This window comes from Lucilia sericata, unplaced genomic scaffold (genome assembly GCF_015586225.1).
Source record: "Lucilia sericata isolate MDLA Ls3-8-SP2 unplaced genomic scaffold, ASM1558622v1 Contig000783F_arrow, whole genome shotgun sequence".
NCBI classification, from domain to species: Eukaryota; Metazoa; Arthropoda; class Insecta; order Diptera; family Calliphoridae; genus Lucilia; species Lucilia sericata.
Genome location: NW_023994777.1, coordinates 72,054 through 90,396, shown reverse-complemented (window position 1 = coordinate 90,396; position 18,343 = coordinate 72,054). Strand labels below are relative to the sequence as shown.

Below are 18,343 nucleotides of genomic sequence, written 5' to 3'. Positions count from 1 at the left end.
TTGTAAAGTAAAACCTTCAAAAAGAGAATAAAAACTTAAATTCTTCGAAAACGATTTTAAATATGAAAGCTTTAAAAAATATTTGCAAAATAAAACTTTCATAAAATATATGCTTTAAGAAAATCTTTTATGAGATATAAGCGTTAAGAAAAGCCTTTATAAGATACAAGCTTTAAGAAGAGCTTTTTATAAGATATTAGCTTTAAGAAAAGCTTTTATAAAATTATGATAACAGCTTTTATATAGATATAAGCTTTAAAAAGTTTCTTTATGATATAAGCTTTAAGAAAAACTTTTATAAAATACAAGATTTAAGAGCCGCTTTTATGAGATATTAGCTTTAAGAAAAGCTTTTATAAAATATATGCTTTAAGAGAAGCTTTTTTAAAATATAAGCTTTAAGAAAAGCTTTTATATAGATAAGCTTTAAAAAGTTTCTTTAAGATATAAGTTTTCAGAAAAGCTTTTATAAGATACAAGCTTTAAGATGAGCTTTTATAAGATGTATGCTTTAAGAAAAGCTTTTACAAAATATACGCTTTAAGGGAAGCTTTTTTAAGATAAAAGCTTCAAGCTTTTAAAAGATATAAGCTTTAAAAAAAGCTTTTATATGATATAATCTGTAAGAAAAGCTTTTATAAGATATAAGCTTTAAGAAAAGCTTTTATAATGTTTTATAAAATAAATGTTTAATAAACTATTTAAAAAAAAACTTTTATAAAATAAAAACTTAAAAGATTTTATAAAAAATACTTTAATTAAATCGTTTATGGAATAAAAGCTTAAAGTGTTATGATATAATTCTTTAATAAAATAAAATTTTTAATAAAAACTTTTACAAAATAAAAGATTTTATTAAAAATACTTCAATAAAATAATTCATAAAATTAAAACTTTAAAGTTTAATCAAATAAACGCTTTTATAAAATTAAAGCTTTAATAAAACCTATACTATAATATAAAAGCTTTAAGGTAATATACATATATTTTTAAAAATATAAATTATTCCTAAAAGAAAAGCTTTTATTTAATAAAACTTACAGAACTTAAAAGAATAGCTTTAAAACTATTTTTCTCCTGTCTATAAATGTAAGCTTTTGGGTAAAATACACACTGCAATGACCTCACTATGTTATTGAAAAGTTTAATCATTTCGGATTTTAAGTCATTACTTTATAATAAAAATTTTTGCTGCATAAATTCAATATTAATTTTATATGCTAAGTAAAATCAAAAAGTTCAATACAAATATTTAACTAAAATAAACACAAAAGTATTAAACAAAAAACTTTCGATAATGTTAATAAAATTTCAAACAAAATTATTTGCACTTAATGATAAACCGCAATAAGGGTATGCACTTCAAACTTAAAAATTAATAAAAAATTTATAATTTTTTAAAATAATACTACAGTTATTATTAACTTTATAAACATGCAATTTTTGTTATATTAAAAATATAATAAAAATTTACTTGATTTCTTATAAAACTGTTAACCCCTAATAAACATTTCAAACTAAACTAATAAATTCTTCTAACCAAAACATTTACTCTGGCATTATTAAATATTCCCTAAAAATTTATTAGCTTTAGCAGAGATTTACGTTTTGTAATATTAGAATATTGAGAGGTATTAAATCAATGCACAAATACTTTTGATTAATTTTAAATCATACCACAACTAAATATTTAATAAATAATTAGGTCATGTATGGCTAAAGTTTTGCTTAATTATGTACAGAAATACATATACATTTATACATTCAACATAGTTTAAGAGAAATTACAGTGAAATCTAGCTTAAATAACAAAACATTGTAATTATTTTATAAAATTTTCTAACATAAAAACAATATAAATTAACTCTCCTTTCTTGCTAAAGTTTACTGTTCATTACAAAGTATTTTAACCATAAATAATGTTGCAGTCGAAGTGTAAGAAATTGTTGTGTTGTTAATAAGTTATGCAGCATGAGATTTATTCAAGCAGCAACAAAATTGTTACTGTGAAAATACATAAATATTTGCTGTTAATATTTTACAAAATTAATTTACTAAATGGTCTAGGTAAAGATTAGTTTTCATTTTATGTAATGCCAAAAGTGGTCGGTTAAATTTGAGAAGAAGTTAGATTTTATTATAAAAATTTTTTATCTAAATAATATTAATAAATTTAATTAATGTATGCATTTTTTCACAGACAACAATAGTTGTAGCTTTCTGAACATAAAATTTTTTATGTTAAAATGACATTGATTTTTTCTATTGTCTTTTTATTGTCATTCCCCATTTGCTGCTTAATATTTTCTAATAATTTGTTGTTTAAACCGTGAAGAAAAATTTTAAATTTGTTTTTGTTAATTAACATCTATGGAGAATATGTTAATGTTGACATTAATGAAATGGCTATTGTATTATTATGGTAATAAGAAAATTTAAGTTTAAAAAAAATTCATAAAAAATTTATTATGTTCAATGTTTTTCAAACTGTGGCTGAAAAGATTAATGTCTTTTTTTGAATATCAATATTTTTTTTAGATAAAAAGATCTTGCTTATCTGTAATATAAATGTTTTTGTAGAAAAGTGGATGTATTTTAGGAGAAGGTCATGGTTATAGTATGACTAGTCAAAGACTAGAAACAGATTTGGGACATAATATATGGTCAAGATTCAGAACAATACATATGACAAGGCTAAGAACAAAACATAAGGCATAGGATCAGAAATAACACAAGATATATGTAGGTCAGGGCATAGGACAAGATATTGGGAAAGACAGAGACAGAACATAAACAAGACAAAGGGAAAAGCATTGGAGAAGACTTGAGTATAGGACAAGAATTAGCACAATACATAGGGCAAGATCTAAGACAAGACATAAAGATAAAACATACATAGACAAGATATAGCACCAGATATAGGACAAGACATACAACAAGGCTTAGGACAAAACATATCTCAAAACATAAGACATTGCAATGGAACAACACATAACACACGATATAGCTAGATATAGATATATTGATGCTACATTGACAAAATATTAACAAGACATTAACAGGTCATTGGCAAGATATAGGACAAAGCAAAGACATTGGCAGGACATAAACAAGACATTGACTAAACACGGACAGGACATAAACAAGACATAGACATGACATTGATAAAACATTTTCAAAACATTTACAAGACATAGGACAAGGTAAAGGGAACGACATTGACAAGACATAGACAAGACATTGACAAGATATTGACAAAATATTGACAAGACATTGACAAGAAATTGACAAGACATTGACAAGAAATATACAAGGCATAGACATGATATTGACAAAAAATTGTCAAAACATTAATAAAACATTGACAAAACATAGACAAGATATTGAAAAGGCATTGACAAAATATGTATAGATATGACATTGACAAAACATTAATAAAACATTGACAAAACATAGACAAGACATTCACAAGATATTGACAAACCATTGACCAAATTTAGACCAGACATTGACAAGATATTGACAAAACATAGACAAGGCATTGACCAAACATTAACAAGATATAAAGACATTGACAAAACATTGCCAAAACATTGACAAAACATTGACAAGATATTGACAAAAAATTGACAAGACATTAACAAGATATTGAAAAGACATTGACAAAATAAAGACAAGACATTGACAAAACATTGCCAAAACATTGAAAAGACATTGACAAAACATTGACAAGACATTGACAAGATATTGACAAAACATTGACAAAACATAGGCAAGACATTGGCAAAACGTAGGCAAGACATTCACAAGATATTGACAAAAATTGAAAAATATGACATGACATAAAACAAGACATAGACCAAAACATGAAGATTAGAAGAATCTAAGTTGATCTCAAATATACCTTTGACAAGACTTACAAAATCACAAAAATATTTTTTCAATCTCTCTTTTAAAACGTAAAGCTACTATTTTTATAAACCTAACTGTTTTTTCTGCTTCATCTACAAAATTTACATACATACATATGTATATATGTTTACAATTAGGTTGTTAATGAAAATGTAAACCTCTTAATAAACATTTTTTTTTTTTTTTCATAAATTTTGTATATTTTACTTTTGTGCAATTTAATTGTTAAAACTCTTTACTTTACATAGTTAGTGTAGTGTTGCATTTGCATTTTTACTATAAATGTATATCAGGCCAATTACTTAAATACCTATAAATTTTACAAATAAAACCAATAAAAATTTATAGGCAACAACAATAACAACAACATCAGCAACACCACTAATACCACAAACAATTTGTGTACAAATAAATATGCCGTATTGCATTTTATAAAATTTTGTTGTCAATTTACAATGGAATTTACAGTAAAAAAAATGAATACATAGCAGTACACATACACAGATCTATATGAAATGTTTTTATGGATGTATGTGTGAGTGTTATTTTTATTTTATACCTTTTGTCTGCAATTGTTGTTCATACATTCGTTCATATTTGGTAAATATCACTAAACATAAATGTTTAATAATTTAATACCAAAGAGTGTAGTAAATATACATGCGTTGCAATTTTACTATAATGGTTTTTGTATGGTATGGTGTTGCATGTTTGTAGTAGTTGTTGTTGTGTTTTATGACCGTCATTCATATGGCAGTATAAAACTGCTGCATAAATACTACAAGAGGTTTTTTTATTGTTTTTTGAAAAGCTCATCAATCAAAGTTTATGGTGTTTGTCAATTTTTGTTATTATTGTTGCTGTTGTTGTTGTTGCACGTTAAAGTAAAGTTTTTCTATATTTTCGTATGTAAATTGTGGTTGGGTTTTTCGGATTTTTTTTGTAATATTTGTCTGGTCTGTTTGTTGGTTGGCATGTAAGGAAAACAAAATCAGTCATAGTAGTGGAAAAAAATATATGTTGTAGCAGTTATTGTTAACAATGTTAACAAACAAGAGAAAATACATTTTGTCTTTTTTTTGGTTTGAATATTTTTATGTATTTGCAACGGTATACAAATACCGTAAAAACAATTTAACGCTTGTCAACACTTTTGGCTTTTTCTCACTGTTGTTTTGCATATAAAGTTTTTTGAAAAAAATATCTACATACATACATATGTATGTGTGTATATGGTTTAAAATATAAATGAAGAATTGCTGCCTGCCACTTTGCATATGTATTTATGTATATTTTGTGTATTTTACAAATATTAATGCAAATGACCATTTAAATTAACGGATATTGTTGTTGTTGCTGTTATCACAACCGGCTACAAAAAACATCATAAATCAAGAGGAACAAATAAATAAGATTATATTGAGAATAAAAAAACTTTTGAATAGTTTTATGCTTTGATTTTTCTCATAACAAAAAGGAGCGAATGCCAGCAGTTTTGTAACGCAGCAATGTAGCCTTTTTAGACTATTGTCTAACTCTCTGCATTACAAATAATACTCAGTGTAAAGCAGAGTAACACTCAATTAATCAAGTAATCTAATGAGAAGTGAAACGCCACACTAGTGTTCCTAAGTAAACAAGAGAGTAGACAGTTTGAACATTTTGTATTGTCCTATTCGTCAAAAACGTACGACAATTGCAATATCCATTCGCAATCTTAAAAAAATGTAGCAATTAGGGTCCTCTTATGGCAGCTATATGTAAATTAACTCTCAGAACTGCCGGGTTTTTATTTTGCATGCTAGTATATTATTAATATTTTCATTAGCTGTCATTTCTATTAAAGTTTCATTAACATTAAGAGAAGATGTTTGAATGAACACCATTACAGGAAATGTAAAAGAAGACATTTGTCTGAAATGATTTTCAAACACTTGGAATATCCTTTTGCTGTTAATTTTTAACATTTTTGTTCATTTTCTTAGAATTTTATGATAAATTTTTATTTATAATTCTTTTTCTTGTCTTTTTTTTCAGGTAATATTTAAAAACTTTGTACTTTCTATTAACTCTAAGGTATGGGTAAGCATTATTAAGCTAATAATTAAGTTGTTAAAATAGAGTTTAAGATCATAGATATACGATATATATTGCATTCATATAAACCTAGGCTCATACCGGAATAAACTACTAACAAAGCCAAACAGAGAGCTAATTGTCACTATCTGCAGTTAACTGATTTATATGTATGCTACGATTTAAATCAGGGATAAGCAAATATATTTCTAATGACCTCTCCAGCTCCCTTGCGGTCACACATAAAAAACTCAGAGCGTTTTTTCTCCAGTTCTCTTTCTTCACACATACGTGAGCTTTTCTTGGAGTTCTTCAACTTTCATACGAACATAAACTCAGTGAGTATCTTATCGATCTCTCACAATCTCTTGTAATCACAGCTCTAGTTCTCATACTGCCGTTAACTGATTTATATGTATGCAACACGAATTGCTACGATTTAAATCAGGCGTACGCAAATATGTTTCTAATGACCTCTCAAGTTCTCTGGCTGTCACACATAAATAACTCAGAGAGCTTTTTCTCTACTTCGTTTTCTTCACACATACGTGAGCTCTCCAGCTATCATACGAATATAAACTCAGCGAGTTTCTTATCGATCTATCACAATCTCTTGTAATCATAGCTCAGAGAGCTTTTTTCTAATTCTCATACTCTCCTGCTCATACAAGTATAAACAATGAACAAGGTCAGTTAGAGAGCTTATTTGTGAATTTTTGCCAATAATAAGTATACAACATAAACTATTACGATTTCTGGCTCTCCTGCTCATAGATCAAAGATCTCAAGCCCTCATGCTCTCTTGCTTTCATACGATCGTAAGCTTGGGGAGCCTTTTAACAAGTTCTCATGTTTAAAACATAAACAAAACAAGACAGAAAGCTTATTTATTACTCTCTGCTGCTGCCTGGTATAAATACAAGTATCTCTTTGATGTATATCGATCACTGATCTACAGTTTTAAGGAACACAGCAAGAATACTACATTTGCTGAGGTTACACATTATTTCAAATAATTGAAGTTATTGAAAAAAAATTTTATAGACTTTTTCCATTAAATAAATGTTCTCTGTCCCCAAATCAATCATTTAAATGTAAATGAACTCCTTTGCTCGTTGAATACACTTTAAGTGTTATCAAAGTATTTTTATTACTATTTTTTTTAGTGTTGTTAGTTGTTGTTGCTGTTTTTTGTTTTAACCTGTAACCAACATTAAAGAAAATAAAAATATTAAAAAAAAATGTTTTATTCTAAACAAAAATTTCTGCTCTAGTTAACATGTCGCCATCAAAGGTGTTTTGTTGTAGCTTTTGGGGTTGCATGTAGTCGTACGTATACTATGTAAAATGCATTTTTCTGTTTTTGTGTTGTGTATAAAGCCGAAAACCCAGCGGTTTGTAATTTAAGACACCGACTTTATTTAAAAAAAAAACAACAATAATAAAACATTTTTTCTCTGGGGGGAAAAAACTAAATCTACACTTTTTGATAATGTTGCAGTTTGAAACACAAACTGAACAGTTTTATTTGAAAGTTTAAAGAATTATTAGTTTGAAATAAGTTTAGGAATTTAGTTCAAAGTTAAGTCATAGACTTAGTAGGCAAAAATTACTGATATTTTTTAATATTCTAGCAAGAAATTGAACAAAGCATACACATGGTGGAATCATTAGAAGTCTGATTGAGAAATCCTTAAGTGTTTTTTCATTAAACTAAAAGACTGATTAAGATTTATTAAATTCTTTTCAAAAGGCAAGATCAATATCTAAATGTTATTTTTTCGAAAAACAAAAAAAAAACCTTGTGTTTTTTTAAAGACATTATCCATCAAAGTATGATTGATTGACAGTTGGAAGAGAGTCAGAGGAAGAAAAAATATAAAGAGAAAAACCGGCACTTTCTTATTTTACTTAAGAAAAAAAAAATACAACAACTGAAACAAATGAAACACATTTGCGTTTATTGTACAATCATCCATTATAAAAAGTGTATTTTTTCTTCATCCCAGATAAATAGACATTTGACAGTTAAGACAGTCAATTTAACAGAACCACATCTTTTGTTTCTTTTTTCAAAATTAACTTTATTAAATGTAAAGTAGAAAATCTACAAGTGTTATAGGAAATACACACACACACACACACAATAAATAAAAAAGTAAAAGAGAAAACAACATAATATAATAATGTCATAATAGACATATTTATTCAATCAAAAAGGCTTATCTTGCAGATATGATGATCTAATATGTCAGAAAATTGAACACAAAAATGTGTGTCAGTAAAGACTTATTTCGAAATTTCCTTAAATGGCTCTAAAGTACATTAAGAAAAATTAAGCAGATTTTTTTGAAGATTAAGAAGAAAGATTGATTTAAAAACGCAATTGTCTTAAAACCACTTCAATGTTCTAATAATAAAAATATTCTAATTTGTAAAATTTAACAAGTATCACTTGTTTAAAGTTCTTAGCAAGTGTGAACACAGCAACACAAGATCATGTAGCCTAAATTAAAATTCCAATTAATTGTGTCGTAATCAACACATGTGTGTTCTCTAAGAAACTCATTTAATTTTAATGATTAAACAAAGTATTTGTCTTGTTTTTCTGCTGAAATTAAACACAGCACATGCCAAAAATTTTCCAGCATTTTTTTCAAAATTGTTCATTTAATTTTCAATTCATTTTTATTTAGACAATTTCGCTTTTTTTCTTGTTTTTTTTTTTTTTTTTTGTAGCTATTAATATTTTCTATATTGATGTATTTAATGATGATGATGTTGAACAAAAACCAAAAAAAAATCTACATTCCTTTTTTTACAACAACAATTTCAAGCATCATTGCCTGAAAACCATTAGATTTTTGTTCCACATACGTACTTACACAACCAAATTACGCACTTACGCCTTAATTCTTAACATACTTTAATTTTGTTTTTGCCAAACGTACCTACTGCACCCAACTCCTTTCACTACTACTCCTCCCTTAAATGTACTTCCTGTTTCCCAAATAAGCAAAAAAAAATGAAGCAGAAAACATTTACGACACTTGTAGCTTGTGTGAAAAGCAGGAAAGATAGTGGCAGCTAAATATGAAAAAAAGAAGAACAAATTTTTATACTTTTACATTTAAGATTATTGCAGAACATGTTTTTAGCTGTTTGGGTTCAGTGTGTATGTTGCTTGTTGGTCGGTCCCTTTACGTTTAAACTTAGCAGAGAAATGCAAAAATGTGTCATTACCAGCAGTAGCAGCAGCAGCAGTCATCAAAACATCTTCAAATGATGCTTTTTGCAAAATACACATATACAATATTATTTACAATACAACAGCAAAGGGAAAAAGGAAACTTTACGAGGGTGGTCGTAAAAGTTATTTTAGGAAATGTTAAAACTATGTGATACTTCTTCATATTTGATTTTTTTACGCGCGAAAATCCTTTTTTTGGTCCCTTTTGTTAAAAAGTTTTCTTATTTTAGTTTTCCAGCGAAAAACTTATTTAGGGATTTTGCAGAAAAAAGCTTTTGAAACTTTTTGCAGAAAAAAGCTTTTGAAGCTTTTCGTACAAAAAAGCTTTTGCAGCTTTTCGTAGAAAAAAGCTTTTGAAGCTTTTTGTATAAAAAAGCTTTTGAAGCTTTTTGTAGAAAAAAAGCTTTTGAAATTTTTTTGTAAAAAAAAAACTTTTGAAGCTTTTTATAAAACAAGCCTTTGAAACTTTCTGCAGAAAAAAACATTTAAGCTTTTTGTAGAAAAAAATCTTTTGAGCGTTTCCTAGAATTTTGTTCTAGTTTTTTTCCGCGTGAAAATCTTTTTTAATAAAGCTTTTTTGCTTCGTTTTGTTAAAAAGTTTTTTTATTTTAGTTTTTCAGCGAAAAACTTATTTAAGTCTTTTGTGGAAAAAAGCTTTTAAAGCTTTCTGTAGAAAAAGCATTTTAAGCTTTTTGCAGAAAAGAAAAATTAAGCTTTTTGTAGAAAAAAGTCTTTAAAGCTTTTTGTAGAAAAAGAGCTTTTCGCAGAAAAAAGTTTTTGTTTTATATTACATTGTTTGAATAAGTAAATAAATAAATAAATAAAAAGCTTTTTGAATGATTTTTGAATCAAAATTTATTTATTTTTGAACGAAAATTGTAAATAAAATGTTATTTTTATTTAAAGAGGATTTTCAGTGATAAAAGCTTTAAAGTTAAAAAACAGCTTTTTCTGGAAATAAAGACTTTTGCTGAAAAGAAAAAAATTAACGGAAAAGGTAGTTTTATTGAAAAGTATTTAAATACTATCAGAGAACAAAAGCTTCTTTCTGTAAAATACTGTCCTTTAAAAAAGCTTTCTTACAAAAAGCCTTTTAGAATATTTTTTTAGATTGATTAATTTTTTCAGTAAAAATAAAAAGCTTTTTTTCTGTGAAAAAATGCAATTCATTAATAAGAGCTTTTTTTCTATGAAAAACTGATTTACTTAAAAAAGCTTTCACTCTTGTTGCATTTTTGTAAAGAAATCTCCCCTCCAGACCTCATACGTTTGCGAATCAGCTATACAACCAGATGGGTGTAAGTTGGGTATTCGCTATTCATCGGGGGAGTGAGTTGAAAGTCTTTTAAAGTATCTACCTCATAAATGTGGTAAAAGTGTGAGTATTGTGGTTAACAGAAAATTGACATGATTCATACACATAACACATATGATATCGACATACATACATCCTGTCACAGTTAGAAAGAGGAATTCATACCTCACCCCGTTGCTTTCCTCTACTACCCCCCTTTCACACTTGGTGTTCTTAAAAATGTATTTAGAAAATTGAAATCGTTACTTGATTACACTCCAGTAAGTGTTTTCTGTTTTGCCATTGCCAAGTTAAGGGAAATAAGGCAGGGGTTTATAAAGGAGTATGTAAGCTTTTTTAGTTGTAGCAACAATGTCGCCTGTTGGTGTGTATAATAGTTAGAAAGAGATGGCCTTATATAACAGGTATTGTTTAAACAATTTCACTTAGTGTTTTGGCACGTTTTATGAGGCTTGGCGAATTTATAACATTTGCTTGCTTTTGTGTATGATTTTTTTTTTCTTTACTAAAATTTTGAAAATTCAATTGTAATTTTTTGCTGTTGTTCAGAAAACTATAAAATATGTTGGAACATAAAAAGCAGCAAACAGGAACCACCAATGACAGGGGGAAAATTATCAAAAGTTGACTTTGCTTTCTTAACTTTTAGTAAAGAAAATATTTTGTTGCTTGTGTTATAGGTTGTTGCTCATAAAATGTCAACGCATTAAGGCAACAGTGTTGTTGCAATAAATACTATATTCTAGCAATAGTATTACTTACTGACTACATTGAAATACCATTTCAGCCTTAAAAATTTACAACAACTTGGTTAAATTAAAGTATACAAAATGCTTTAAGGTTGTGGTTGTCTAACAAGGAGGGTGTTTACTGAGGGGGTAGTAAAAATGACTAAGAAAAAAAAAAAAAAAACTGTACATTATATGTTGGAAAACGTGTTTACGCATAAAATTTCTAAAATGATCATAAAAAAATTTGTTATTACTTGAAACGTTTCGTACTGTTTTTTTTTTCTCATTTCATTTGCCCCTCAACTTGGCAGGTTTGTTGCAGTTTGGGGAGTCGTAAAATACCACATGAATTTTACACAAATATATCGTAAAATACACATATGAAAATATTTATATATGTGTCTGTGTTACTTATCTCTTTTAAGGTAATTGAATGGAATTGAATGATATTTTATTTAAGATCAAAATCTTAATACGCATAATTGTGCCACAGACCTGCACACACACACATGCCTAGAAAATAATTTAATTTTATTTTTGTTATTAAATTTATATGCGAGGGACACCACTTATGGTCGGTTTAATAATATGACCAAAAAATTATGATCCCATAATTTTTTTGTGAAAGCCTTGTATTCCTCAGGGATCTAGCTAAACATGCAGCAAAATCTATTAGTTAATAAGTTTAGATGAAAAAATATTTATGCATATTTATTAGAAATGGAAATTTTGTGTTTTCTAGAGGGTTTATTGGTTGTATTTGAAGAAAACTACAAGTTTTGTTTCTTGAAAGCTTTTTAAATGCATAATAACAATCTTGAGAGATCTGAAAAAGCTTTTAATAATAGAAATTTTTTAAATCGACTTAATTTCTAAGGAAATTGGAACAGATTATCAAATATTTTAATCTCAATCAAAAGAATTTTAAATCATATAGGTTTAAAACTTTCGTTATTAAAGCTTTTTATAAAAACGTAAAGCTTTATATAATTACCACTTTTGATATATATAGATTTCAAGCTATTGAAACTTTTTGATATTATTTTAAAGTTTTTATAAATCTTAAAACTTTAAACTTAAAGCTTTCGTTTTAGAGGTAAAGCTTTTAATATAAAAAAGGTTTGGATATTAGTTTATTAAATTTTTTTTTTGTTTAATTTAATCATACTTTGCTATTGTACTATAAACTAAAATCTTTTATGTTAAAGCTTTTACCAACATATCAAAGCTATAGATATAAAACTAAAGCTTTTGAAATGTGTCCCATTTTTTATTATTATCTTAAAATTGCTGTTTTTATGGATCTAAAGAATAAAAAGTAAGATTAAAGCTTTATATACAATTAAAGCTTTTGTTGAGAACTTAAAGCTTTTAATTTATACTTTAATATTTTTATAAAAGTTTAAAGCTTTTATTTTAAATATAAAGCTTTTGATAAATATCAAAACTTCTATTGTTATCTTAAAACTTTTTATAAAAAAGCTTAAAGCTTTATATACAATTCAAAGTTTTCATATAATTTTAAAGCTTTTAATTCATTCTTCTACATTTTCATATAGTTTTAAAGCTTTTATTGAATATAAAGCTTTTTGTAGCATTTTAATGCTTTTGGTATAAAATTAAAGCTTTAGATGAAATATCGACATTTTTTGTTATCTATAAGCTTTTTATAAAAAAATGCTTAACGCTTAAATCTAAAGAAAATAATGTGTGCTTAAAGCTTTATAATCAATTACAGATTTTTATGAGAACTTAAAGCTTTTAATTATATAAAGCTTTTATTTATTTTTTATGACATATTAAAGCTTTTAATATAAAATACAAACGTTTGCTCTTATTTGAAAGCTTTATTAATCAAATCTTAAAAAAGTGACAAAAAACAAGTTAAGCTTAAAGCTTTTGGATTAAAAATGTATATATTTATCTCTTAAAGTTTAAGTAGATTGAAAGATTTTCATTTCAAACCCAATTATTTAGCCCAAACCTGAAGATACTGTTGTTCTTAATATTATTTTTATTCATTTAAACAAATTGAACTTTGTCTCTCCTGTAACACTCATCTCTTTTTTTTTTCTTGCGAAATAATGCAATTAAGTAATTGCCACAGCCAAGATGCGTACATACATACATAAATAATTCTATTGAGTCACTACTTCTTAAATGCATTAAAAACGAAATGAACTTTCTGCCAATGTTGTGTCATTAAAAGTAGCAGACAAATAGAGCAATAAACCCAAGACTTATGGTAAATAAAGTCTGGACAATTGCCACTGTAATCAAGTATTAAACGAACTCATTTTATTTAACTTAAATCAACAGTAAAGAAACGACAAAAAAGAAACTGCGTTCTCAAAACCCCTTCCATTCGATCTCTACAATTTCATATCATTTCACATTTTGTTTCTTTTTTATATTTATTTTAATATGAACTGGGCCTGCTGTATGTTTTGCTTGCTTTCTTTCACCAAATGACTCGTGCTTAAGGTCCCATAGGAGTCATACATTAACAAAAAGAAGAAAAACTCTGCCATACAAACACCCTGAGCATAGAAAGAAACAAAATGAAAGTAACAAAATTAAAAAAAAATACAAAAACAAGGGAACTGAGTATAGTATTTTACAAAACAAAAAGTCATAACCATATACTACTACTACAGCTAAATGTTAAACACAAAGGACTAAGTGTATGTGTGTGTGTATACGCACTGTGCAACATTTATAACAAAGTTAATCATCATCATCATCTGATATTGGGGAATAATGTCTGCTGTAATATTGCGTTATAAAGTTTAACAAAAAAAGAAAACTAAAACTGAAAAAAGGAGTGCTACCACAGTATGTGTCATCTGTTTCATTAATACACTTACAACCAATGTCACTGGGTAAATGTTTTCACAGTTTAGTCATATTGCTACGTGCAACTTTAGTCACACTCCTCCTATGAACGAGTTGTTGTTGTATGAACGAGTGTGTAGTTTACCAACCTTTTTTCTGTAGTCACACTTGTGACACTTAGGCTGCTTTTTTTTAACCAACAGGACTCTTTGTATACTCATGTATAGAAGAAAAAAAAAAAAAAACAACAACAACACAAAATATTAAAAAACATAAAAACTAACTACTTATATTTAACTCTACGCACAAAAAGGTCGTTCGTTTTCAATATTTCGTTTTATTTTCCATTTTTTTTTTATTTTAAATAAACAAAGTTGATTTAAGTAAATTTTAAAGGCCACTAGATTGTGTAGCATGTATTAAGTATATTTACTGAGGTATTTGGGGGTTGTCTTGGAAAAAGTCAAAGTTTGAAAATATAGTCCATAAAATTCTATGGCCAGGATGTAATGTAATGTAAAATAATATAATATTTTGTATTGTGTATAAATGGAGTTTGAAAGTGTTGTTGATGTTGCTCGAGATGGCGGTAGGTTGTTGCATAAAATTTTATGTTTATGTTAAAGTTTTATATAACCCTTTTTCATATGTAAAGTACATATACATATATATAAATATTACAAAATTGTTAAAGTCGATATTTACATTTTATGTTGCAAACTACTACTACTACTACTTCAGCAACAGCCTGAGGGGGAAATGTTAAGTGTATAAATACACTTATAGAATTTTGCAAAATTTTTAACTTAAAAATTAGGGATTTTTTCAAAACTTATAGCTTTTAATTTGATAAATATGAATTCCATTCTAAAAAAACTGCTAATTTTTTAAGGAGTATCAGAGAGAGAGAGAGAGAGAGATAGAGGGCGTTCGAATCAAGCCAATTTTGGATATGCTGTTCAGAGGTAAAGCGTTTTCCAGAAAGACCGTTCTGCATCAACGAAACAAATAGTAGTAGGTCGGCACATAGTCTGGTCATAGTCCCAACCACCTGTTTCCAAAAAGTTTTTAACAGTTATTGCAACATGATCATCACAGATTCCTTGTAAAGATCTGATACATATGAGTAACTCCTAATAGAAACAATCCCTTAAACAATCACCTTAAAATACAGAAGATTACCTTGTGTGGTTGTGCTGTGGTTTATCGTAATGGATCCAATTTTTTTGGAGCTTTTAATGATTTTCTTTTATAGCGTTCAAGCTGCAATTCGCACATGAAAATTCGTCTTTCAAGGTCTCTCGGCATCAATTCTTATAATATTTTGGCAATTTTTCCTTAATGCCTTAAACTATGCTATAGTTTTTGTAAACAAATTCAACAAATTTTGGAATATTCGTGAAAAGTTTTAAATTATATGTTTTGTTTTTTAAAATAATAACAGTTTTTTGTTTATACTTCAAAACTTGTTAAGAAAAATATCAAAAACTTTTCGATAAAAATCCAGGAATATTCTCGAAAATTTTAAAATTTTTGTGTTTTTAAAAAGTTTTAGTGAAAAAATTCATATAAAATTCAAACTAAAGTGAAAATGCCTAGAAGTATGTCATATATATTGTAGACAATTCCAACATCGTACAATCTAGGAATGTTCGCGAGACTAAATTTGTATACATTTTTAGTATAACAAACACTGTTCGCTTATATTTCTGGCAGAGTAAGAGAAAACCCACTCAAAAAATAAACAAGTAAGAAATTATAGTCGGGCGAGGCCGACCATATTATACCCTACAACAGTTATAAAAACAAAATGCGATAAAGCATTTAAGTTGAATTGTACCTTGCCTCAGATATACTTAAGCCATTTATTGTTGAATAAAATTTTGTACATTTAAGTCATATTTTGAAGGGGGCTTTGTATAGGGTCTAGGGCCAAATGAGGCCCTATCATCTGAAAATTCATCAGGGTCAGCAAGGCTTGTATAGAACTTGGTGTTGCAGCTTTTTGTCGAGATACGAGTATATTTAACATAACTATGAACTTAAAAGCCCTATTCGGGAGGTTCAGTTGTATGGGGCTAGGTGAAATAATGCACCGATGTTAACCATTTTCAATAGGCTTCGTCTCTACTACAATAGAAGATCATGTCAATGAATTATCTTCAAAATTGCGACCTGTAGTTTGATTACAAGGTTTACAAGCCCTATTCGGGGGTTCAATTTAATGGGGGGATCATAATTATTTGCAATAGTCCCTGTGACAATAGAAAATCATGTACCAAATTTCGGACGGACATAGCTACATCAGAAAATGATTCTAAGCCGATTGGTATACTTTAAGGTGGGTATAGGACCAATATTATTGTGCGCTACAAACATTAGTACAACCCAATATACCCTCCCCACAAAAGTGTTGTAAGGTATAAGAAGTAATTTACAGCTCACAAACGGTCATCATTAGGGAAACATCACAAAATACAAACAACTTTTAATTAAGAGGATTAACAAAACGTCTTACTTCTATGAATTTGTTAACAAATTTTTGTAATCTACAAAAAATTTTAGCAAATTTTCTAAAACCATAAATTAAAAGCTTTAACAATACCTTCATTATAATGTATTCTATTAAAAAAAATACTCCTGGGATTTTAAATTTCTTTGTCAAAGTCTCTATGTAATAAGTTTATTTGTGGCTTTCTGTTCTTGCTGTTTTTAAAACTGATAAATAAAAAAAATAAATTTTCATTTAATGCTGATAATCATCAGTTTTTCTTTTACAGTGTAAAACTGCACTATGCCCTTATGTACATAAATAAATTTCCATATCCTGCTAAAAAGTGTTTTTGCTCATAAAAAATTTTTACACGCATTTAGCCTTCTATATACATATATTCATAAAGTCCGTACTGGCGAACATACGCACACATATACTAATTTAAAAAGCGTTAAACGCATGAAAGCTTCTGCAAAATACTGACACTCGTACAACCATCAACACCAGCAAGTAGCAGTAGTACTAACACCACTATTTGCAATAACAACAAACACTTGCCTTACCAGCAGTTTTACAAGGATTTGGTGGGTCCTTTTAGGTAATGTTTTTCTAAGTTCCCAAATTTATATCTTTTGTTTTGATTACTTTATGTGTCTTTGGTAATCTAACAGATAGCCACTTTTCTATCTCTAAGTAATCGAAAGTGTATACACTTCAAACTTCCATTTCAAATAGTAGTTACACTTACCCCTTACTGCAGGGTTTCTTTGTGTATGTGAGCTTGTGGTTATGTGTGTGTGTTATAATAACATCACTGCAATAAAGTGATTTAGATTTAAGCTAAAACTTACTGGCATTGCGCCTGGCTTTATGCTTCCCTTACTTTATGTTATACATATATCTATAGCACACTTTCTTTGTCATGTTTGTAGTAGTTTTTATAGCTGCTGCTGGTGTTTTTTTCGCCAGTTACCAGTATAAATTACAAAAAAACATGTATTTTGCATGAAAATGTTTATAATGTATAAAATGGTTTACCCTGCAGTTCAAGGTGGGTGTAGCGAACCAATCATTTTACTCATTTCACATCTATCACAAATTGGTTTTTCAACAGGATATAGGAAAGTGAGTTCAATAACTTTTTATAAGTTTAAAGAAAATACATTAAGGAGGTGGAGATTTGGTTGTAGCAACTATATTATTAACTTTATTATTCAAATGATTGTCTCCATCATATGATTGTAGTAAAGCAATATCGAAAAGCCTTCTCTCTAGTTTAGCTAGTATTACTGTATTTTTTTGGTTGTTGCAACCATATTGGGAGGTGAAGGTTTGATTGTAGCAACTATATTATTAACTTCTTCCTTCAAATGATTGTCTCCATCATATATATGATTGTAGTAAAGAAATATTGAAAAGCCTTCTCTCTAGATTACCTAGAGTCATTAAAACTGTTTTTTGGTTGTAGCAACCATATTGGTTTGATTTTATCATTCAATTGATTGTTACCATCATATATATGATTGTAACAAACAAATGTTGAAAAGCTTACTATCTCATTTACCTAGAGACCGTTATATTATTTCGAAATAGTAAATTTGATTTTACACTTTCACTTTAGGTTAATTTTATCATTCAATTGATTGTGTCAAATATATATTTGATTGTAGTAAGAAAATATATGATTGTAGCAAACAAATGTATGTTTATTACAATCATTTTTATGATTT

General features: G+C 27.6%; 1 protein-coding gene across 4 annotated transcripts in view; it reads left to right on the top strand.

Moving 5' to 3' along the window:
- The window catches only part of LOC119608060 (Krueppel-like factor luna), a 181,810-nt gene that overhangs the window by 109,684 nt on the left and 53,783 nt on the right, over positions 1–18,343 (top strand). The window contains exon 2 of one of the 4 annotated variants that reach the window (XM_037962319.1): positions 5,950–7,045. The exons of the other annotated variants lie outside the window; for them this stretch is intronic. Within the exon in view, the coding sequence (XP_037818247.1) occupies positions 5,950–6,033 (84 nt within the window). The 3' untranslated portion in view covers positions 6,034–7,045. Of the gene's footprint in view, positions 1–5,949; positions 7,046–18,343 lie in introns of those variants that run through there. 4 annotated transcript variants of the gene reach the window in all.